This window comes from Sorex araneus, chromosome 1, assembly GCF_027595985.1.
Source record: "Sorex araneus isolate mSorAra2 chromosome 1, mSorAra2.pri, whole genome shotgun sequence".
NCBI lineage: Eukaryota > Metazoa > Chordata > Mammalia > Eulipotyphla > Soricidae > Sorex > Sorex araneus.
Window position 1 is genome coordinate 335,098,345 of NC_073302.1, and position 23,631 is coordinate 335,121,975.

Here is a 23,631-nt window from a genome sequence, read left to right on the forward strand (position 1 = left end):
GTATCCCCATGGTTTGAAGTGACCCACTGTATGTGTCTGGGCAAGATCAGCCTAAGGGTTTCAGCACTCTCCAGAGAGACAGTTTGTTTCAGTTTTGATAAAGAGGGATGACCCTATTCTTAAATTTAGTCTAAAAAACAAAATTATTTCCCACCCTTCCTTCCCTCCTCCTGATGAGCCCTGAAGATGCTCCCACCACTCTCCTTCCTGTGCCCCTGGGTGGTATGACGCCCCCCACAAGCCCCCACTTTCCTCCCCACCAGTGGAGAACCTGTATGCCGCCCTGCGGAACATCGACCGGAGTGAGATAGTGAACATGCTGGAGGGGTCCAGCCGACAAAGCCGCAACCTGAAGCCTGGACGTCACACGGACAGGGACTACTCATCATCGCCCTCCCAGATGAATGGTGAGTGTCCCAGGGGAATCGGGGCTGAGCGGGGCCCTGACCGTCTCTCCTGTGGGTCTGTCTCCAGGCTGGTGCGGGTGGGCTGAGAGATAGGCGTGCTCTTCATGGACCTGGTGGAGCAGCCCTCCCTGCTGCATGCACAGCTCAGCTCACTGGTCCTCCCAGCCCCTGACTCTGAGAGTCAGTGTTTGAGAAACACTGGGCATGAAGAGTCTGCCCCACCGGCTGATGTGGACTGGCCGGGTGGGGTTTCAAACCCCCTGTGGTGGACACTGTTGCAAGGTTTGGTGATTTCTTTTTCTTTGAGCCAAGGTGCCCCTTCCTCTCTCTCTCTCTCTCTATTCATTCCACCTCCTTTCCTCATGGCACAGGACTCCCAGGGTGTGGAGGCCCGAGGAGGCCCTGCCCTTGGCCTAGCCCTCCTCTAGCCACTCTCAAGGGCTGGTTTCTTGAAGCAGAAGCAGAGTAACAGTTCCACGGCAGGGGGGGATCCTGGGCCCCCCTCACTCTTTCCCTTTGTCTGTCCTTCTCTAACTAATGGCTCAGAAATAGTAGGGACCGCACTATGAAGCGAGAGCCAAGAGGCCAGGATTCTAGTTCCTCCCTTCTGGTCTCCTCAACTTTTAAATTGAAAATTTGGGGCTGGTCAGACAATACAGGGATCAGACGTTAGCCATGCATGCAGCTGACCTCTGTTCCATCCCCAGTACCCCATATGATCACTGAGTCCAGCCAGGAATATGCCCTGAGCACCGCTGGGTATGACCCAAAAGACAAACCAACAAAAATTGCAAATTTATTCAACCCTCTCCTTGACATTTTTTTCAGCTCTCTGAGCTCCCTTCCATTCCTGCCTACCATGTCCCTGGAAGCTGCACCATGTGGTAGGGGCTCCCCAGGTTTTTGTCTGTGGTGTCCTGGAGGGGCACATCCCAGGCTGGGTACCCTGCCAGGCAAACCCTATGTCACTCAAGCCTCACATTCTTTCTCCCCGCTTGTTTCCCAAAGCACATCAGCCAGCTTGTCTCAGGCAGGCCCAGTATATGTTGACCTTTCTCTTTTACCTTGATCTTCTCTGACCTCATCTGACCTCTGATCTGCTCCTTCTCTCCACTGTCTGCCTCCACTGTCTCCACTGGCCGGGTGTTCAAGAGCCGTCAACTCTGCAGATGCATGTCCTGAGAGACTCCTAGCCCTGCCTTCCATTGCCCCACAGCTTTGCAAGGGTGTGTGTGTGTGTGTGTGTGTGTGTGTGTGTGTGTGTGTGTGTGTGTGTGTGTGTTTGTGCACTCGAGCACGTATGCGTGGGGAGTCCGTGGGAAGCTTCACACTGGGGACTTCTAGGGGCTCCACGGCCTCAGGGGATCTGACTGAACCACCAAGTGGACCAACTCCCCATCACAAAGAAATAAGGGAGTGCTCCTGAAAAGCCTGTAGCTTTGGGGAGATGGCGAGCCCCCACTTGTTGTGATGGCCACCACTGGGCCAGGTTTCTGAGCTGTCCCAGAGTTGTTGCCACAAAGTAGCTCTTGGTTCTCCGGGCTCCAGATGACGAGCCATAGACTTGTGTGTAAATAAAGTCATGACAAGTGAAAACTGGGCAAAGGCCCCCATGTTGAGTGTTCTTACCACAATCAGTATAAGACATGAGGGTGGCAGCAGAGCCATCATAAAAGTGTCGCCTTGGACTCTGCCTGCCCAGCCAGGCCTGAAAACGGAACAAAGTCCAGTCCATAAATGGGGCTGCGCCTGGGGCCTCGTGACTTCTGCGTGGCCTCCTGTTTCCTTTGCTTCTGCTCCTTTGGCCAATAATTCCACACTCCTGCTACATGCTAGGTGATATTCTGGGCAGGAAAGACAAATCAGGTCTCACGTAGGCCATAAAAACAACAATAAAATCAAAGCTAACTCAGGCCAACTGGCTTCACCCAATTTACCTTCTTCTGTTCAGAGAGTCAAATAAGAAGAGAATGTTTAAGTGAATCACTGAATGTGCTGGCATGTTAGAGTATGTGGCATGGAAAAAGAAAAGATTCAAGTAAGAAGAATGGGGAATGGGGTGAGAGGTTAAGTATGGGAGGCAGCAGGTGGCATTTGAGCCAAGACTGAGTCCACAGCCATGCACCCCTAAAGGGGCCCAGTCTCATCTGAACCAAGACTAGATGTAGAGGAGGGAGGGAGCCGCATGAACTTGGAGAAGGTGCCTGGTTGAGCAGCTGGTAATGGGGAGCCCATGTGTCTCTGCATAGTGAGAGGCAGAGAAGCTGAAGAGAATGGAAAGTGGAGCAGAGGGTTGAAGCAGAAAGCCACTGGGCCATGTGGAGTGACAGAATAGCAGGGTCTGTGGGATCCTGCCTGAGTCCTCCTCCTGGTGATGCTGAGCAGTCACAATGGAAGCCTCCACAGCCTGGCGCCTGGCTCCTTCCAAAGCCTCCTCAGTAGCAGGTGTCCTGGTAGACACTGTGCACCCCAAGTGCCCCCAAAAGCCCCTCCTGGACCCAAGTAGATCCTCAGAAACAGATTCCTGGTAAGGTCCATCCTACCTTTCTGGACACCCACACTCACTACTGTGTTTCCAATCATCTTCCCTGAGTGGGTGTCCCTATGGCAGGTCAGAAAGAGGCAGTGGCCTCTGAGGTGCCTGTTGAGTCTGCTTTTCTCCTGGTGGTGCCAGGTGTGATGGCCTCTGCACTGCAGGCCCCGGGCTTCCCTTGCTGTTCCACCTCCTCTCCTGCTTCTGTGCCTCCTAGGAGCTAAAGGGGCCAAGGGGCAGGGGGCAGTGGGAGGGCAGGGGGTGGCTGCCTGCACTCACGGCAGCAGAGGGAAGCAGCATATCAGAAAATAGAAGTAGGGCTCCTTGGATGAACCTGGGTGTAAGCAGCAGTGAGGCTTCAGTCAAAAGACCAATTTGCAGGGTTGGAGAGATAGCAGGTGGGAAGAGCACTTACTTTGCATGCACATGACCTGGGTTTAATTCCCAACATCCCATTAGGTCCCCTGAGGACTGCCAGGAATGATTTCTGAGTGCAGAGCCAGAAATAATCCCTGTGCATTGCAGGGTGTGGCCCCCAAGCAAAGACCAGTTTGCTGTCCCACAAAGGAGGGTCGGGGAGGGGGAAGGGGGGGTCAAGAGTTGGAGTACCCCAGGGATTAGAATAAATGTGAAGAAAATAATGGCTAGAAAGAAAAAAAAATGATGTCCCTAAAAATGACATTTACCAAAGGATGGGGAAATAGCTCCTAGTTCCATTGATTTGAGAACTTGGACAATATTTATGCCACTTTGGAAATAAAAAGCTTTATTTCTACCAACTCTTCTTGAATACAACTGGTGTCTGGCTGCTGTCTGAGACCAGATTATTGGTTCCCCCCACCCCCATCCTCACTGGCCTGCTATGAACATTAAAATAGTGGGGTAATATGCAGGGTGATTGGGTGGACAGTCACTGCCCGAAGTTATCTGCCCACAAGCCATATGTGTCTCCTGAGTCGACAAGAGAGACACACACATTCTGCTTCTAATTGAGGGAATTCAGCAGACCTCAGTCTCATGTGGTGCACCCTAGACCTGCAGAGATATTCCTCATGAGTATGTGCTTGGACCTGGGTGAGCTCTGCACCAGGTCTGGCCACTGGAAGTCTCAGATCTGAGCTGGGTAATGAGAAAGTGTGTCAAGCATCCTCTGGAGATCAAGAGGGAGCAGGGAGGCATGTGCCCTAAAAATTGTTGCCAGGACAGGACTTCAGGATGGATGGATACAAGCAGGTCCTACCTCAGGACTGCAGAAGCTGTTTTCATAGACACATTTTCACTGCGTGAAATAACACTAAAATGAACTCTACTAAAGTCTCAAGATTGAAAAGCAATAAAAGATCCTCAAGGATGAGCCTCAGGTATTCTGTGGCCACCAGGACTCTCCTCAGCCAGTCCTGTCAAGTCTTACATTCCCTGCACCTGTATGAACAGCTATGGAAGGGTATGCCTCTCCCGGTCAAGATGAAGCTGGAGGGCCTGAATATACCCCACTGTTAAGACAGTCCCAGATGTTCTGAATATATTCAATGTCAGGCTACAAGATACTGGGCATCAAGCAGCAAAGGACAGTGATGAGACATAAATCAGTCCTATAATTTCCTAGCTCACTGCCTCAGAAGAGTTTCTGAGTCATGGAGCGGGGAAGAAAAATCCAAGATTTTAGGAAATCTTTTAGACTGAGAAGTTGCTGAGGAGAGTAATGCAGCAGTTTCTAAAACAGAAGTTCAGAAAGGAGAGATCTACACATACGGAGAACTTTAGAGATCTTCAGAGAGTTCCCTTGACTTTCATTGATATTAATCAGCTCTTCCAACAATTGATCATAGACATTGCATAAGGAACAAAGCCAAGTCCTGCCCAGAGATGGTGAAAATGAGCTCCAACATGAGCAATGCTCCATACCTAATCAGCCTTGTAGGCAAAACTCAAAAGAATCAGACTCTTTTCAGCTAACTCAATTATTAACACAAAGCTCAAAGATATTTGTAGTAACACAAAAATAATAAGTGCTAAACAAGATTTAAAAAATCATGATATTTAATGTCTAAGTAAAGATCAACAGATATGCATAGAGGTTGGAAAACAAGGTACTAAAAGAACAAAATACTTAATAAAGAGAAAATTAAATAATTGAAACTGACCTAGATATTATAATTAGCCAGCAAGAATATAAGACAGTTTTTGGAATTGTATTTCAGATGCTCTGAAGTTTAGAGACATGGAAGATACACACACACACACACACACACACACACACACACATATACACATATATACATGTATTGGTTTTTGGACTCAGAGTTCAGGATTTACTCCTTGCTCCTTGATCTGTGGTCAGGGATCATTCTCAATTCGGTTTAGGGAATCATATGGGATGCAAGGAATTGAACCCAGGTCAGCTGCATGCCAATCAAATGCCTTCCTGCTGTATGAGTGCTCCCCCATGAAAGATACATTCCAAAGACTCAAATAAATCTTTTAGACAGGAAATTATAATATTCAGGGTGAAAATGTACTAGGTGAGTTTAAACTTTAGACATTACCAGAAAAAAATATTAGTGACCTTGACAATATGGCAAAAGTCCCCAAATAAGATAAAAAGAAAGCAGTTTAAAACATCCATGAGCTAATGGGGCAGCTGTAAATGACCAGATATTTGTGAAATCAGATTTTCTAACAGAGAAAGGCACTTAAAAATTTCAGGCCAAAACATCTCCAAATATGATGAAAACTACAGAAAGATTCGTAAACCACATGCACAGAAAACATGAGGGCAGCTAAAATGTCAGGCATATTTTAAGTAAATCAGACAAAACCCATGATAAGGAGAAAGTCTTAAAAACAGCCAAACATAACAAAAAGTGTTCTTTCTTCAGCACCACCGGGTATAGTCCAAAGGAAAAAAAATATTCTGCATAGTGGATCAAAGATGAGAAAAACATTTAATTTCTTATTGGAAGGAATATAACTGAGAAACACTGAAGCAATATCTTTAACAAAGAACATCTCAAAAGTAGTCTTTTTGAATTTTGTGCTGAACAAAGTTAGCTTTCAAAATTGAAGCCAAATAAGACTTTTCTAGACATAGAAGAGCGGAAAGAACTCATGAGCAGAAAATGAATGCTATAAGCAATGTTAATTTTAAAATAATAACTTCAGACCAAAGGAAAATGAAACTAGACCTGGATCTTTGTGAAGGAATGAACAGTGTCAAAAATGTTGAATTGGAGGATAGTACAAAGGGTAAGGTGCTTGCCTTGCATGTGACTGATGTTCGTTCAGTCCCCAGGTCTGAATATGAATTGCCTCTTACACAGTGCCAAGAGTAAGCCCTGAACACAGAGCCAGCAGTACCCCTTGAACCCTGTCTGGTTTGGCCTCAAACAAAAAAATATGTTTTTTTTTAAAAAACCAACTAGTAATAGTCCTATGATTTGCATGATTTTAATATTTAAACTCTTTAAAAGACAATTATTTAAATAAAAATATCATCGATGTAATGATGGGCTTATATGTAATCAGTATAATTATATTGGGCTTATATGTAAAAGTGAAATATAACAGAAGTCGAGAAGAAAAATGAAAGAAGAAAAAAACCATATGCGTTCGATTCCCAGCATCCCATATGGTCCCCTGAGCACCGACAAGGGTAATTCCTGAGTGCAGAGCCAGGAGTAACCCCTGAGCATTGCTGGTGTGACCCAAAAAGCAAAGAAATAAAAAAAGAAAAGAAAAATGAAAGTTCTTATCTTCTAAGTGGTATATAATCACTTTAAATTAGATTCTAATAGGTTAAAGACATATGCTGTAAACTGTGAAACAACTGCTAAAATTAAAAAATGAAATATTTATAACTAGTAAGTCTTAGAAATAGATCAAATAGAATTATACAAAATTTAGTTAATTGAAAAGATGATGTAAAAAAAAGGGAAAAGGCAACAAAAGTCAGATGGGGCAAATAGGAAAATAGAAATTGGCAATCAACAAAGTTAAACCTTGTAATATTAGCAATTTCATTAAATGTAAATGGTCTAAATATCTAAAGATTGGATGTAAAGGTAAATCTCAACTTTATATTGTCTACAAAAAATTTCTTTCAAATTAAAAATGCAAATTCCTTATGATAGAAAAAATGAGAAAAGATAAACTCCTAAAATTAATCAAAAGAAGACAGAGGTTTTATATTTTTCTCTCCTTGTCCTAGTTATGTTAATAGCAGACAATTTCAGAACAAAGAATATTTTTGGATATGAAGAAAATAATTTTTTAATAATAAGTAGTTCATTAAGATGGCATAACAATCCTATGTGTATTTTCACCTAGCAAGATAGTTCTGAAATATATGAAACAACTGAAGAAGCTGCAATGGGAAGTGATAAAACCAAATAATAGTGAGACATGTAAGTACCCTGGCTTCATAACAGATGGAACAAATAGAAAAATCAGCATGCAGAAGACTACAATAATTCTACAGTCTAGCCCGTCTTAGTTGATATTTATAAAATATTTTACCCAATCACAGCAGAATATAAATTCTTTCCAATTGTATATAGAATGTTAACAAACAGATTATATTCTATCGTAAATCAAAACTCTGGAAATTCAAAATGAGTCAAGTACATTCTCTGACCACAAGGAACTTATTAAGGAAGGTGTTAATTAATAACTAAATCATAAACATACATTGAAAATCTCTAGTATTTTGAGGGCAGTGGTACTAAATTGTTTTTTTCTAAATAATCCTTGGACCAAAGGAGAAAGCAAATAAAAATTTGAAAATTATTTAAAATAGAATAGGATGCTAATTTATAGGAAGCTAGTAAAGCATTACTAAGGAGGAAAACACACACAAATTAAACTCAAAGTAAAAGAAAGAAAATAATAACAAATCAGAGTAGAAATTAATAAACTTTAAAACACAAAAGCATTTAGAAAAAAAACAAAAGCTGGTTCTCCAAAATGTTGACAAAATAGATACATTTCCTCTAGCCAGTGTGATCCAAATAAGGGAAGAAGATAGAAGTACACATATCAGGGGTAAGAGAAACAATACCACTAAGATTCTATAAATAGTTAAAGGATGCAAGAAATGGAAGTTGAATGCCAATAAGTTTGCAAGTATAGATTAAATGGACAAATTATTTATTAAAACATTTTGTTGTGATTGAATTAACATGGTTATAATCGTATTCATATTAAAGCTTAGGGGTATAAAGTCATCTCCACCACCTCCCAAGTGCCACTATGTCTTCACGTCACCTTCATCCATCACTTTCTTCCCCAACTCCCAGGAGAAAGCTCATGTAAGAAGAATCTAACCTATACATATGTATGTATGTATGTATGTATACATACGTAGGTGCATATATATACTATGTATATATGCATATACATATTAAGGAAGTCAATTTATGCTTAAAATATTTCACAAAGGAAACTCCTTGCCTAAATAGTCTCACTAATGCATTCTACCAATAATTTTAAAAAGAACTAGAGGGGCTGGAGAGATAGCACAGCGGGTAGGGCGTTTGCCTTGCACGCGGCCGACCCGGGTTCAAATCCCAGCATCCCATATGGTCCCCTGAGCACGGCCAGGGGTAATTCCTGAGTGCAGAGCCAGGAGTAACCCCTGTGCATCGCCGGGTGTGACCCAAAAAGCAAAAAAAAAAAAAAAAAAAAAAAAAAGAACTAGAGAATTTTATTTTTTTATTATTTAAATTTTTTTATTTTTTAATTAGTTACAGTGAGGGTACAGTTACAGATTCACACATTTTCGTGCTTATTTTTCCCTCATGCAATGTAGAACTAGAGAATTTTAAAGTCATAATACTTCCCAGATCATTTTATAAAGCAACATTACCTGTTTTAGTAGAACAACCAAAAAACAAAAATTAAAATAAAATATTATTATAAGAGAACTATAAAGCACTATCTTTAATGAATATTTAAGTTAAAATCTAAATTAACTTTTAGAAAATCAAATCCAATACCATAGCCAAGTGTAATTTACCCAAGGAATGCAGAGGGTGTTTAGTTAAACTTAATATACAGTTCTGCTGGTAAGGAGTTTGAAGTGGCTACTCTAGGCAGCAACTTGGAGTTCTAACAGCAAGTAAAGTTGGACAGACTGAAAAACCAACAAGTCCTCTAGGCTCTGTGAGAGAATGAAAACACAGAACCAACTGCTGCTCCTCAAACTGGAGAGTCCAACTTACCAGACACAGTCACATTGGTGGAAACCATGGTGGAACCACCGAGGAGTAGGGAAATCAGAACTATGACTGACCAACTTCGACAGCTTCAGTGCAGACCCCTCGAAGAGGTCACAACTTCTGGGGCAGCAGTCAGAGAGGGCAGATTATGCCTCAAGGTATTAGACTCACCACCAGAAACTTGACCAGGTCCCCAGGTTAAATAGAGAAAAACTAGCTCTCTCCCTTCTGCAGAAAGGAGGGAAAGAAGATGAATCATTCTGAAGTAGAGCATTGAGTTCTCCTAAGGCCCGTCCTTAGAGTAAAGAGTTACCAGGAGTTTAACTCGGCAGGACTACCATCAGGGCCTGACTGGCCCAGCAGAAGCAAAATAGTCCACTCCACCCCTTTTTAACTTGCCTTTGAACCTAAGATCACTGACACTATCACTGTCATCCCATTGTTCATCGATTTGCTTGAGCGGGTACCAGTAATGTCTCCATTGTGAGACTTGTTGTTACTGTTTTGGGCATATCGAATATGCCAAGGGTAACTTGGCAGACTGCCATGCAGGCAGGATACTCTCAGTAATCTTGCCGGGCTTTCCAAGAGGGACGAAGGAATCGAACCCCGGGTTGGCCTCGTGCAAGGGCAAACTCTCTACTTGCTGTGCTATCACTCCAGCCCGAACTTAAGATAGAGAGCAAAAATTAAGAATCCTTCTGAAGCATTTCAGAAGCACTACACAGCTAAAGACTGCAAGTTCATTCAAGGACTGCTGGATGTTTTCCCTTCCCCCACACCTCACTTACTACCTCATTTCCAAAAGTCTATTCACAACAGCTTCTTCCCCAGCATGTCATAACTGGATATCAAGGAAACAACAGAAGACATATACCAAAAGGCAAGAAGCACAATTTGAAGAATCAAAGGAAAGATCTGATCTTACCAAGATAGAGTGTGGAAAATCAAATCAGGAATTTAAATCTACTGTGTGATAAATTCGTTGGGGGCCCTAATGGATAAAATGGACAGCATTGAAGAGCTGGCAGTCAATGTAGGCGAAGCAGGTGGGATGCTAAGAATAAGATTAAATGCCAGACGTCAAATGAAATGCCTGTTATTGGCTTTCTGCACATCTCATGAAAGGATCCCTGAATTTGAGGATGGTCTAATAAAAATCTCCAAAATTGAGAACAGAGATCAAAAATTAAAAATAATGTAATAATGAATTATTTATTAAATTATTACCTAAGCACTGTGGGACAATTTAAAAGATTTTTTACACAGAAAATTAAAATATTAGATGTAAAAGAAAGAAACAAATTTTTCAAAAACTAATGACAGAGAAGTAATGTCAAGTATCCACTTACCACAGGACAGGGAGTCTCAGAAAGCATCAAGTAGAATAAATGAACAAACTAAACATACACAGATCATTTTCAATCTGTATAAAATCCCTAAAGAAGCAAGAGAAAAAAGCCCTTCCTATGAACAAAGAATTAATCTAATTTCTTTTCAGAAATCATGCAAGAAGCAAGTATTTAGTGTTGAGACAAAGAAAAATATATCAACCTAGAAAGCAAAATCATCTTTCCAAAAATGAAGGAAAAGTAAGGCTTTCTCAAACAAAATTGAGGAAATGTGTCTCCTGCCAACCTGATTTGCAAGAAATTCTGTTAGAACAAATATTTTAGAGAGAAGAAAATGCAATTTTAGCAACTGAGATTTGCATGAAGGAAGAACGTTAATGAAGAATTAAGCTAAAATTTAAGGATCTTAGTTATTTATCTTGTTCTTAATTTAACAGATAACAGTGTGTCCAAAATAATAATAAGCATGGAAATGGAAATGTAACTCAGCAATAAAGCACATGTTTTACATGTTTGAGGGCCTGAATTCTACCCTGAGTACTGCAAAATAATAACAAAAAACTATCACCGATTATTTATAGCAACCAAAACGTATTCAATTTTTATGCCTATGTACACATCTTATGCATATGTTAGTGCATATATAGAAATGAATAATTCTGCATGGGGAAATTTTAAAATAATATACTTAAATAGCTTTAAAATGTAAATGGTTGGCAATAAATATTATTTAAAAGATGTGAAGGAAATATATACATATATACAGCCTACAAAACATTGAAGAAATATATATATACCGTTTATCTACCCTATGATACAGTCATTTCACTCCCAACTATTACTCAAAAAAAAAGAAACAAACAAAAAAAAGCATATTTCATAAAGTCTAGCAGATTTATTTGTAACAGTCCCAAACTGGACCAACCCAAATGTCTATAAGTAAATAAACTGTGGTATATTCATCCAAGGGAATGCAACTCAGCAATTTAAAAATGGATGAATTATAATATATTCAACACCATGGACAAAACCCAGATAAGACAGAGTGGAAGAGGAGTATGCACTGTAAAACTCCATTTATATACACTGTTATGAAAAGAAAACTCATGCCCAACGACAAGCAGATGATTCATTCCCTAGGAATGAGGAGGGGGGAGGAAAGTAACAAAGAATCCTGAGAAAACCTCCCAGAGCTGCTGAATGCCCCCATCTTTATTGTGATGAGGGCTTCAGGGCTATACCCCTATGGCAGAACTTATTATTATCAGCTTCTTTGAATGTGTTCATTAATTGTCAGCTAGAACGATTTCTAAAAGATATGTGAAAAAATCAAGTGAAAATAACAGCTTTATTTACTGTGTGACCTTAAGCAAGTTGTTAAATCTCTATTTTCGTAATCTACAAGAATAATATGACTTTCTTTTCTTTTTTTTTTTTTTTTGCTTTTTTGGGTCACACCCAGCGATGCTCAGGGGTTACTCCTGGCTTTGCACTCAGGAATTACTCCTGGCAGTGTTTGGGGGACCATATGGGATGCCGGGGATCGAACCCGGGTCGGCCGCGTGCAAGGCAAACACCCTACCCACTGTGCTATCGCTCCGGCCCCTAATATGACTTTCTTTGTAGTGTTACATGATGATTAAAATTAACATCTCATTTTTTTATTGAATCACCATGGGATATACACTTAGTACTTGTTCATGATTGAGTTTCAGCCATACAATGTCCATCCCTTCACCAATGCATATTTCCCTCCACCAGTGCCCCCAGTTTCCCACCCCTGAAGCCTGCTTCTATGGCAGACACCATTCCTCTCTCTCTCTCTCTCTCTCTATATATATATATACATGTACATATATACATATAAATATAATTTTCTTTTCAAACACCGTGGGTTGCAATACTGTTACTGAAATTTACTGTTACTTTTACTGATATCACTTTACATCCTTTCAGCACTCAGGTTTTGTCCAGAGATATCATTTCCAACTATCATTGCCGTGTGGTCCCTTCTCTGTCCCAAATGCACTCCCCTCTCCCCTTGTGGCAAACTTCTTATAATGAAGGAAAAATTCCTTCTGGCCCTTGTTTCTACTGTCTTCAGTTATTGTTTTGTTTATATTCTGCAAATGAATGCACTCATTCTGTATTTGTCCCTCTCCCTCTGACTCATTTCACTCAGCATGATACTCTCCATGTCCATCCATGTATAAGCAAATATCCTGACATCATTTTTCCTAACCGCTGCTAAATGTTCCACTGTGTTGATCTACCATAGTTTCTTTATCCACTCATCAGTTCTCAGGCACTTGGGTTGTTTCCAGATTTTGGCTATTGTGAACAGTATTGCAATAAACAGAGGAATGCAGATGGATTTTTCTGCATTGTGTTTTTGGGTTAGTGGGATATATTCTCAAGAGCAGTATTGCTGGGTCATATGGAAGCTCAATTTCTAGTTTTTTGAGGAAAAAATGTTTTCCAGAAAGACTTAATCAGTTGGCATTCCCATCAGCCATAAATAGAGTCCTTTTCTCTCTGCATTCACGCCAACACTGTGCCAGTGTTGACGTGTGCCAGTCTATGTGGCATGAAATGATATCTCATTGTGGTTTTGATTTGCATATCTCTCATAATTAGTTATATAGTGCACTTTTTCATATGCCTTTCAACCTTTTGTATTTCTTCTTTGAAAAAGCTTCTCTTCATCTCTTCTCCCCATTTTGGATGCGGTTGTATATTTTTTTCTTGTAAAGTTCTACCAGTGTCTTATATCCTGGATATTAAACCCTTATCAGATGGATGTTGGTAAATTTTTTTCTTCCCATTCCATGGGCTATTTTTGTATTCTGATCATCATTTCCTCTAAAGTGCAGACGCTTCTTAATTTAATGTAGTCTCATTTTTTTATTTTTGCTTCCACTTGCTTAGTCAGTGGTGTTTCATCCTTGAAGTTTTTAGTTTCAATGTCATGGAGAGTACAGCCAACATTTTTCTCTATGTACCTTATGGACTCAAGTCTAACATCAAAGTCTTTAATCCATTTTGATTTGATTTTTGTTCATGGAATTAGTAAGCAGTCTCAATTCTTTTTTCCATATATCTGACCAGTTTTCCCAGCAACACTTGTTGGAGAGGCTTTCCTTTCTTCATTTCATATTTTTGTTACCTTATCAAAAATTAATCATATGTCTGAGGGTCTGTCTCAGGATAATCCATTGATCTGAGGATCCTTCTTTATTCCAATGCCATGCTGCTTTTGTTATTACTGCTTTGTTGTACTGTTTGAAATTGGGGAAAGTGATGTCTTCTATCTTCTTTTTCCCAAGGACTGCTTTAGCTATTTGGGGAGTGGTAGGAGTGGTTATTGTTCCAAATGAATTTCAGGAGTGTTTGATCTATTTTTTTTTAATGACAAGGGTATCCTAATAGGACTGCATTTAATCTATATGATGCTTCAGGGAGTACTGCCATTTTGATGCTATTAATCCTCCCAATCATTGAGCAGAGGACATGTTTCCATTTCCTTGTGTCTTCTTTTACTCCTTGAAGTAGTGTTTTGTACTTTCTTTGTATAGGTCTTTCACCTCTTTAGTTGAGCTGATTCCATGGTACTTGATTTTCTGAGGCACAATTGTATACAGGGTTTTTAAAAAATATCTCTTTCTTCTATTTCATTATTTGCATATAGGAAAGCCATGGATTTGGGGTATTGATTTTGTAAACTGCTTCTCTACTGTTTAGAAGCCTATTGTTTCTAGGAGCTTTTCTGTAGAGCCTTTAGGGCTCTCTAAGTATAGTATCATGTCACCTACAAATAATGATAGCTTGACCTCTTCCTTTCCTATCTGGATGCCTCTGATATCTTTTTCTCACCTAACTCTATGGAAAGTACTTTCAGTACTATATTAAATAGAAGTGGCGAGAGTGGGCAACATTGATCTTAGAGGAAAGGCTTTCAGTTTTTCCCCATTGAGTGTAATGTTTGCTGTGGGCTCATGGTACATGACTTTGGTTATATTGAGGAAACTTCCTTTAATTCCCTTTAATTTGTTGAGAGTTTTTATCATGAATGGGTGCTGGATATTGCCAAATGCTTCCTTTGCATCTATTGATATGATCATTTGGCTTTTGTTTTTCTTTTATTAATATGCCGTATTATGTTGACACCTTATGTGTTCTTATAGAAAATAGGTGCTCAGTTGATAAAAATACATAGCAATTCTTTTTTATAAAAGTAAACAGATTTTATTTGGAGAGTTTTGAGGAAGGGGAGGGAAAAAGAGGTAGGGAGGTAAAGTAATGCACTCAAAGAGAATGCGGGCTTCTCCAAAGGCAAAGAGAGCTCCTACACATCACACACATCCTAGCATTAGATATGGAAGCATTAAAGTACACATCTCAAAAGGGGAGATGCGGGCAACACATGTGCTCAAGCACCACATGTGCTTGGTCATATGGGCACACAGCACATGGACTCGGGCAGCATATGTATAGCAATTCTTTCAAGAGGAATAAGAAGAAAAATAGTCACTTGATTCTAAAAAGTTTCTTCACTGTAGATGCCACATTTGAGGGTCATATTATCAGTCTTCCCAATTCCATAGGTCAGAGTTTCATGTTCAATTATTTGAATTAGTGACATTGACCTATACATTTCTCCTACTCTCCAGCCTTTATCACTGCATAGCTACTTATCAGCCACCCATTGACCATGGCCTCTTCCTCCTTCTCCTAATTTTAGGACCTGGAACAACATAAAGTTGCAGAAATCAGTTAGCAAAAAAGCTATGAGAGATTGCATGTCAATCATTTAGCACAGTTCCAAGCACATTGGACATATGTGCATGAGTCTGTGAAAATTGTGGCTTTCAAAGTATGGGTGGGGTCACTGCTCTGGCACCTGTGTGCCCCTCACACACCTGGAGACCCCGACGGTGGTTACTGGAATCAGTGAGTTATCAGTTCTTACCTTAGCAATGGGAGGACATCAGCCAAGTCCAGGGACAGGCAGAAATCAAGGTGAGCTGAAGTCAGTGGGAAACAGTTAAGAGAAAGAGGAACACAAAAACCTGTTGGTAAGCTTGTGTGTTTGTGACCTCCAGACCAGGCATGCACTCAGACCTCTGTAGTATTGGAGAGAACAAATGAGTGAAAGAGGAAAGCTGGAGATATGATCAAAGGACTCTGTCTTCCATCCTCTGGAAAATGGAGAGCAGAGACTGAAGCCCAGATCAGGGAATGGAGAGGCCCCTCATCTGGGAAAGTTGACTTCAGGGAAGAGTTGGAGCAAGTGTAAGGCAAGGGTTGATGAATAGCAGAGTCCAGTTTGACAGGATGTTAGGGGGCGTCTTCGAGTGCAGGAAGTTCCCTAAGACTGTACAGTGAGCCCCTACGAGGTCCTCCTGGCTGGCTGGATTCCCCACAGTCATGCAAGCTGAGCAAAATGGAGAATCTTGTCTTCTAGTTCCTTCACCCACTTACAGATTACTGGGTGAAGACACTCTCCTCCTTCTGTAGTAGGGACCCCTCTCCTGGCTGGATGAGGAGTGGGAGTCCTTAAACTGAATGTGCCTGCCCAACATGCTCACAAATATCCACACAAGTCTAAGGGCCACTCTGAGCATCAGGGGCCAACCCTAGTGTCCAGGAAGATGCCTCAGCTGATGTCTGAGCTCGTCCTCATGCCCTGGGCAGCAGGCTATGCCGATCGCAGGGGCATGTGCTTCTGGCCCAGGTCTCCGTGGCTCCTTTCCCCTCAGGCCCCTGTTGCCTGGAACTAGAGGAACAATCTGGGCCTGGGGCTGAGGAGCTGCAGGGCCAAGAACTGAAGGTTCTTCGGGGGTAATGAGTGCCCTAGAGAGCTTTCTGCTCTGGCCTCCTGTTTAGAATCTTTAAAACCCTCATTTGTGCCATTTGAGATCATTTGGGATTTCTGGGACCAAGAGACAACTTGAGGAAAAGTTACTCATCACCAGACTAAAGGGCTCCACTCGGACCCTCAGCACTGAGTCCCCCGGAGCAGCTGCGTCCCTGAGCTGGCTCCAAGTAGGCTGCTCTTCCTTTAAGAAACTGTCCGGGCCTAACCCCGAGGCCTGTGCTGATGGGAGCTTGTTTGTACTTGTGGGCTACACGTGGTGGTGCTCAGGGTGACTCCGGCTGTGTGCTTAGGAGATCATGCAGTGCGGGGCATGAAGGCAGGGCCCGAGCATGCAGAGCATGTGCTCCAGCCTGCCGAGCTAGCGCTCTGGCTCTGAAGGACGGGGAAAGGGCAGCATGTCTTTCCGTTCAGCCAGCAAGAAGTAGGGCTGGAGGGTCAGACCTTTGGCTCGAGGTTCTGCGCCCAGCCATCTGAATTGGATCAGAAAGAATTCCAATCTCTGACTTTGCCATCCAGCAAAGGAGCCTCCTCTCTGCCACACTCCCTGGCTGCCCTCGCCCAGCTCAGGGCCTTGTTCCTCATGCCCGGGAACACTGGGCAGTAGCTACAAGGCCTGAGCATCGTGAGCCCTGCCGGAATGTGCATGCCGACCTCTGGCCGTGCCTGTGCGGGTGCGTGGACGTGCACGCAAGTGTGTGTGACCAAAATCGCTTCTGGAGCATGTTGCCCTCTGTCTGCCCATCCAGGTTACTCCTCGCTGCAGGACGAGCTGCTGTCCCCCGCCTCCCTGCACTACGCGCTTCCCTCTCCGCTGCGTGCAGACCAGTACTGGAACGAGGTGGCCGTCATAGACTCCATCCCCTTGGCGGCCACGGAGCATGACGCCATGCTGGAGATGTCTGACATGCAGGTGTGGTCTGCGGGCCTCACGCCCTCGCTGGTCACTGCTGAGGACTCCTCTCTGGAGTGCAGCAAGGCCGAGGACTCTGACGCCACCGGCCATGAGTGGAAGCTGGAGGGGGCGCTCTCCGAGGGACCGCAGGGCCCCACCCTGGGCTCTCTGGACCTCGTGGAGGACGACACCGTGCATTCAGATGCCACAAATAGCCTTATCGATTTGCTTGACCAGGAGGAAGGTCAGAGGTCAGAAGAGCAGCTGCCAGGTCCTCAGAGGCAGGAGGACTCGCCGGGTGCAGGGCGCGACTCAGGGAATGAAGTGTCTCTTGTTTCAGGCCAGCAGAGGGTGCAGGCCCGCTTCACAGAATCGCCCTCCGTGAGTCGGGTGATGGAGACCAGCCAGGACAGGTAAGACTCACCTTCCATGGCTCCTGCGGGAGGGGGACCAGGCAGTGAGGACACAGACGGTTCTTGGGCACTGCCAGCACTGACCTACTTAAACGCCCAAGCGCCCATCAGGGACCCTGACAGTGAGGGCAATGGCGAGTTGGACATAATGAAAGTAACATTTCTGGGCTTGGTTTTGGTTTGGTCTGTTTCTGTTTTTCATGGGAGCTGGGAGGCAGGTTCCTGAGTGGTGTTTAGGAGCCCTGGGCACCCCCTAGTGACTCTTGATCAATCAGGCCAGCAGGCCAGCAGATGCGATGAAGTGCTGGACATCACCCAGACCACCAGAGTGGCACATCTGGAGTTGCTCAGGGCCATCGGAGACTATACCTGGCAATGCTCAGGAGTCATGTGGTGCCAGGAATTGAGCCAGACAGTTCCCAGTCCCTTGTTTGGGTTCTGTTCGGGCGGGTGGTCTTTTTGCTATAGAGGGATGCCATGTGCGAGAGACTTCCAGCTCTGTTCTCAGGGGTTGCTCAGGATCACAGCCATACCACTCCTGTGAAGGGTCTTTGCCCGCCCAGTGAGTGGTCTCTGTGTCCACTCTGTCATTGTCATCACAGTTAGGTCGTTGGACTAACTGGGTCTTTCCCTCCATAGCTCTGTGCTTCCTAAACTTTCCTTAAAGCAAGGAAAGTCTTTGTGCTCCAGAAAGACCGTGGTCAGCCCCTGCCCAGGTCTGGCCAGACTGTGGAAAATCTGTGCCCACTTTCCCTTCCCACCTCCACGTGCCTCAGCCTCTCCACCCCCAGTGCGAGGGACCAAATACCAGCACTGTAGGGGAAGGAAAGAGCTAATGAATATGAGAGGGCAAGGGTTTATTTAGTTTTACAAGTGAATCCTTTAATTTGTAGAGGAATTGGGTAAGTCTCTGTGGACTGCAGGTTATATTTTAGGGGGGAAATTGACAAATAAATACAATAATATTAAATTAAATTTAAAGTAATTAGAAAGATTGATTACAGTACTGAAAAAAAGTAAAAAAAGGAAGGGGTACATAAGGTACACATGTATGAAAAAGGAAGCAGTTAAAACTACAGACAGGACAGGAAGCCAGAGAGGAACGTTGGAGTGAAAACCTAAGGGGATAGAGACATAGTACAGGAGTTTACAGTTCTTGCCTTACGTGTACCCAACCCTAATACATGGGCCCTTGGGCACTGCCAGGGGTTACTCCTAAGAACAGAGCCAAGAATAGCCTCTGAGCACCACTGGGTATAGCACAAGACTTAAGTGGATGAGCATGTGAACACCTGAGGAATATATCATGGAGGGGGTCCAATCAGTGCCTTGAGTTAAACGCCCACTTTGTTACATCCAAGAGACAGTGCCTAGAGCAAAGGATTCCAGGAGTGAGGTCAGAAAAGTTATGGGTCCTGTGAGTCTTGAGGTCCCGTAAGGCGTTGACATTTGTTGGTGGGGTGTAGCGGAAGGTTGTAAGCTATGGAGTGATGTGTTCTGGTTACTGCAGCTTCCCTGGTCAGGGCAAGGTGGTGACATGGAGCAAGATGATAGAAGTACAGCAGCAAGAAGCAAAGTGACTGAATAGACTTTGAAATCTTAAACTTGCCATCAGAGAAGGAGTGTGAGAGAGGCTTTAGAGGGGGCCCTGGCCTCCCTGGTCTGACACACAAAAAAAGGCAAGGACACCACTTCCTGTAGTGGGGAAGTTGGGCGAAACAGGTGTGGAAGGAGAGCATGGCTTGTACCCAGAGGTGTCTGTGTGTGGATGCCCATTAGAATCCCACAGTGGAGGGCAGGGGGCATGTACACGTCTGCAGTTTGGGGGTTCACACCCCAGGCAGGAGGTGCACGTCGAGGGGCTTGGAGCCAGGGGCTTTGCTAGGAAGTGGACAGAGATCAAGAAGAGGTCTGTGAGCTGAGTCTGGAGATGCGCTGACCGGAGAAAGGGAGGGAGTGGTTGGGGGGTAGGGGGGCAGGCAAGCCTGTGTTTCAGGGGCAAGGAAATGGTCCCCTTGCCAGATGAGCACTGAGGTGAGGCTTATGGAGAGGGGTGACCAAAAGGACTGGACAGGGAGATGAGACCAAATGCTTGGTGCTTCAGGAATGCGGAGAGAGCAGCCTGAGGCCCAGAGCCCCCAGGTTGGTGATCTTCTCCAAAGGGGGAGCCCCTCCCAGTTGGCAGCACAGACAACCCATTTGTGCCCTTTCACACAGACCGATCAGCCTGGGCAGTTTTCTCTTATTTCCTCCTGTGTGCAGTGCAGGATGCATCCTGCAGGGGAAGGTGTCCGAGAGAGCTAGGCTGAAGGATCACCCTTGTTTCCTCTCCCTTCCCGGCCCCCAGACTGCCAGACTGGGATGGGGAAGGCTCCATCGTCTCATACCTGCAAGACACCACGCAAGGTCTCTGGCAAGAGGAGATGACGCGAGGCCCACACTCGTTCCAGAAAACAGTCACCACCGTCAAAGGACTGGAGCCGAGTGGGTCTCGGGAGTATGAGAGAATCCTGGTGTCTGCCTCTGAGCCAGTGCGGAGAGAGCAGCCTGAGGCCCAGAGCCCCCAGGTTGGCAGGGAGCGGAGACTCTCAGGCCTCCGGGAGAGGGCGCAGGAGGCAGGAGGCAACCTGTCCTGGGTAAAGGTAAGAGCTGCAGGGGCGGGGCTGCTGCTGCTGCTTGCAAGATACCCAGCCTGACCACTGCTAGGTGGTCAAATTGCCAAGCCAGCCAAGGCAATTTCCTTTCTTTAGAAAATGTGTGTTGCGTGGGGGTTGGGGATGCTAAGAAACAGTACCGTGGGCAGGCGCTGGCGTCAGCAGAAACTCCTGCAACTTGCCTGGTCATGGTTCAGACAGGGGCTCCCAAGTCAGTGTTGGCTGACACCAAGGCCACACTTGTTTGCTTCCCTTTCTCATCATCTTTTAGAAAGAACTTAGACAGGGTGTTTGATTAACTCTGGTTCTGCCAAGGTACTCGTGGCTGCGTTCAACTGCTGTTTTCCTCTTTGGCAAATTAGAGTGGCCATTATTGCCCTTGTTAGCTTGCTTGGGAATTCGGTGACTCCGTGATTGGGCCTCACCATGTGGAACAGGTGATGGGGTTGGAGAGAAATTTCTCTCCATAGTTCCCCACCCTGACCCTTCTTTCTCAAGTTTCCCTTTCTCCCTGTCAGTTTGTTCTGCTTATATATTTCATTTACTCATTTTATTATCTATTCCCATTCGATCTCTTCTCTCCATTCCCCAAAACACTAATTTTAACATGTTCGATGTAGTTTGGGGGAATATTTAAAAACTTGCAAACCAAGGTGAAACTCAAGAAAATATTAGTTCTCTGTGGGTACACTGACCAAGCTTCTGCCATCACCCACTTGTAACTGATCTTGTCTCATCTGCACCATCTCTACACACAAACCTAGATTATTTGGAAAAAGATTCCACAAATTTCATTAATGTGTATCTTTAACTTATGTGTTTATAAAATGTGCATTACTATTCTGTGCATGTGATTTTTTAATAGGTGCAGAAACTGTGTTCTTGCTCTACTTAGCTTCTTTTTCTTCAATCCACATTTTCTCCTCCAGAAGTTGATTCTTTCTCCCTCTTCATCTGCTTCCTTCTTTTCCTTTTGTCTCTTCTGTCTGAACCTGTCCCCTAACACTTGAGGTCCTCAGGGCAGGCTGACTAAAAATGCTGCTAGGAATGAACGCGGGTTTTATTTAGAAAGCTTCCCTGCCAAGAATGTGTGTTAGGCAAGCCATCCGGCCATGTCCAATGTTAACCCCAGACCACCCCTGAATATTCTCTGCTATCAGTGGTAGCTTTCACCCCTCCACACTTCCCAGCACACAGGTGACCTAGCCTGCTTCCCTGAATCTGACGAGGGAATGGGAGCCTTCTTCCCGCCTCACCCCTGCAGTCACTGTCTCTCTCTGGGGGGAAGGAGAAGCTGAGGAGAAAGCAGGACAGGCTCGAGGAGAACTCAAGAAATCCTCTAGGCCACGTGATCTGACTGTTTCGTGTATAAAAAGAAGGGAACTGAGGCCCTGAAAGCAAGGGCTCCCTGCCGTGACAGTCCAGATTTCTGATGGCTGAGGAGAGCTGGCACAGGGCCACTGGCTCCCTGTGGCGCAGGGCAGGAGGGAGTGGGTGCCGCCTTCACCGGTGGCAGCCTCAGGTGAACGACAAGGCCCACTCGAGAGGAGGCTTGTGAAAGCCCCAAGGGGGTCTCTGGAAACAATGATGGCAGCAGAGAGAGCGTGAGAGGGATCAGGAGGCCCATGGTCTGATTTGGGGCTTGAGGCGGCCCTGGGACAACTAGAAGCCAATGCTCCCCGAGGCCCCAGAGGATGTTTCTGAAGTTGGATTCTTGTGGGCTCAGCCAGAAGCAAACACCGTCCCATGCCCGCCTTTTGGCACCTGCACTCGCCAGCTTCAACCTCTCTGGGGCTCTGGCTGAAAGGAGGCAGGATGGCATCGTGAGGGGCATTCAGACCCAATTCCTGCAAGCTGCCCTGTCACATGGGAAGCACTTGCCCTCTGTCCTCTGGCTTCTGCGTGTGAGATGGGAAATCCTGGAACCTGCACAGTAGGCTCCTCACAGGCACACTGAGTTCATGTGGGGACACGGCTTTGAGGGATGGCACGCCCGAGGTGTTTGTTCCCATAAACCCTGTGATTCTCACCTCTCTCCTGGCAAGAAGACAAAGCCCTTAATCCCTCTTTTCCAGAGGAGGAAACCGAGACCAGACAGGTGCCCGGCATTTTGCTGGTTCCGGGTCTTTGTTCTCTCTGCTAAGCAGGGCAACTACTGAGAGAGAAGCAGAAGTCCTGCGAGAGATTCCTCTCAGGCCTGACAGCAGCCCGGGTGGGGGCGGCACCCCCGGGTGCCTGACACTGGCACACTGCTTACACACATGTGCCCCGTTTCTGATGAGAGCGCTGGCAGCCCCAAGGCCCACACACGTGGCCACACCCTTCAAATGTCTTATGTTTTGGGTCCCCAAATCCAAACAGCGAGCCCAGGCGACAGAGCCCGTTTCTGCAGGGGCCGAAAGCAGGGGGTGGGGTGGGCGCTGTTCTTGGCAGGGCTTCTGCCATGCGCTCTCAGAGCCCAGGCACGCACGCACCTGCCCGCTCCCTTCTGCCCACTTGGACAGCACTGGCAGCTGGTTTGGAGCTAAAATTATCCTGCCTCATGTCAGCAGGAGGGAGGGCAGGGGGCAGGCAGTGTACCGAAGAGGCCCCGTCCGCCTCCTGCCCAGGGAGAACGTGGGAGCCCAAGAGTGGACGGGGCGTGGGGGGACTCGGGAGGCCACGAGGAGAATGCGAGGCTGGACTCCAGCAGCGGCCCCAGCCCGCCCGAGGCGGAGGTGAGGATGTGGACCTTCGTCACCCAGCTCCTGGTGTCGCTGGTGCTCCTGGGCTTCTTCCTGGTCAGCTGTCAGAACGTGATGCATATTGTTAGGGGCTCCCTGTGCTTTGTGCTGCGGCACATCCACCAGGAGCTGGACAAGGAGCTGGGGGAGAGCGAGGGCCTGAGTGACGACGAGGAGACCGTCTCCACCAGGGTGGTCCGGCGGCGGGTCCTCTGGAAGGTAACCGCCAGGCAGGAGGCAGGGCTGGGGCCGCGCAGCCCGTGTGAGGCTGGACCCTGCATGGGGAGGACGGGGGAAGGGACGGCCCTGATGGCTCCAGGACAGGCGCCTTTGCTGCTGCAGTGGAAAAGGCTCAGTGCTCAGCCTGCCTCTGCGCCCACCGCCCGGAACCCACACTTCCCGGTTAGAGGAAGGGCCTTTGGCTTCCGCTAGCTCAGGGCTCCTCTGTATCCGGTGTGGGTGGCTCCGCTTTGCACATTCCCTGGTGCGGCCGCAGGGAGGGAGAGCAGCCCCGGGCTACAACCCAGCTCAGGCTCATGCCCCCCCACCCCGGGCACCTCACTG

At 45.5% G+C, this 23,631-nt stretch overlaps 1 protein-coding gene across 9 annotated transcripts in view; it reads left to right on the forward strand.

The window, feature by feature from the left end:
- Positions 1-23,631, forward strand: part of ANK1 (ankyrin 1) — a 222,875-nt gene that overhangs the window by 189,601 nt on the left and 9,643 nt on the right. For 5 of the 9 annotated variants that reach the window (XM_055144484.1, XM_055144503.1, XM_055144511.1 and 2 more), the window contains exons 38-40: positions 264-407; positions 17,132-17,690; positions 20,038-20,332. In XM_055144484.1, the coding sequence (XP_055000459.1) occupies positions 264-407; positions 17,132-17,690; positions 20,038-20,332 (998 nt within the window). Of the gene's footprint in view, positions 1-263; positions 408-1,559; positions 2,230-17,131; positions 17,691-20,037; positions 20,333-23,067; positions 23,287-23,631 lie in introns of those variants that run through there. The other 4 variants (XM_055144539.1, XM_004606845.2, XM_055144521.1 and 1 more) reach the window with 3 other exon arrangements.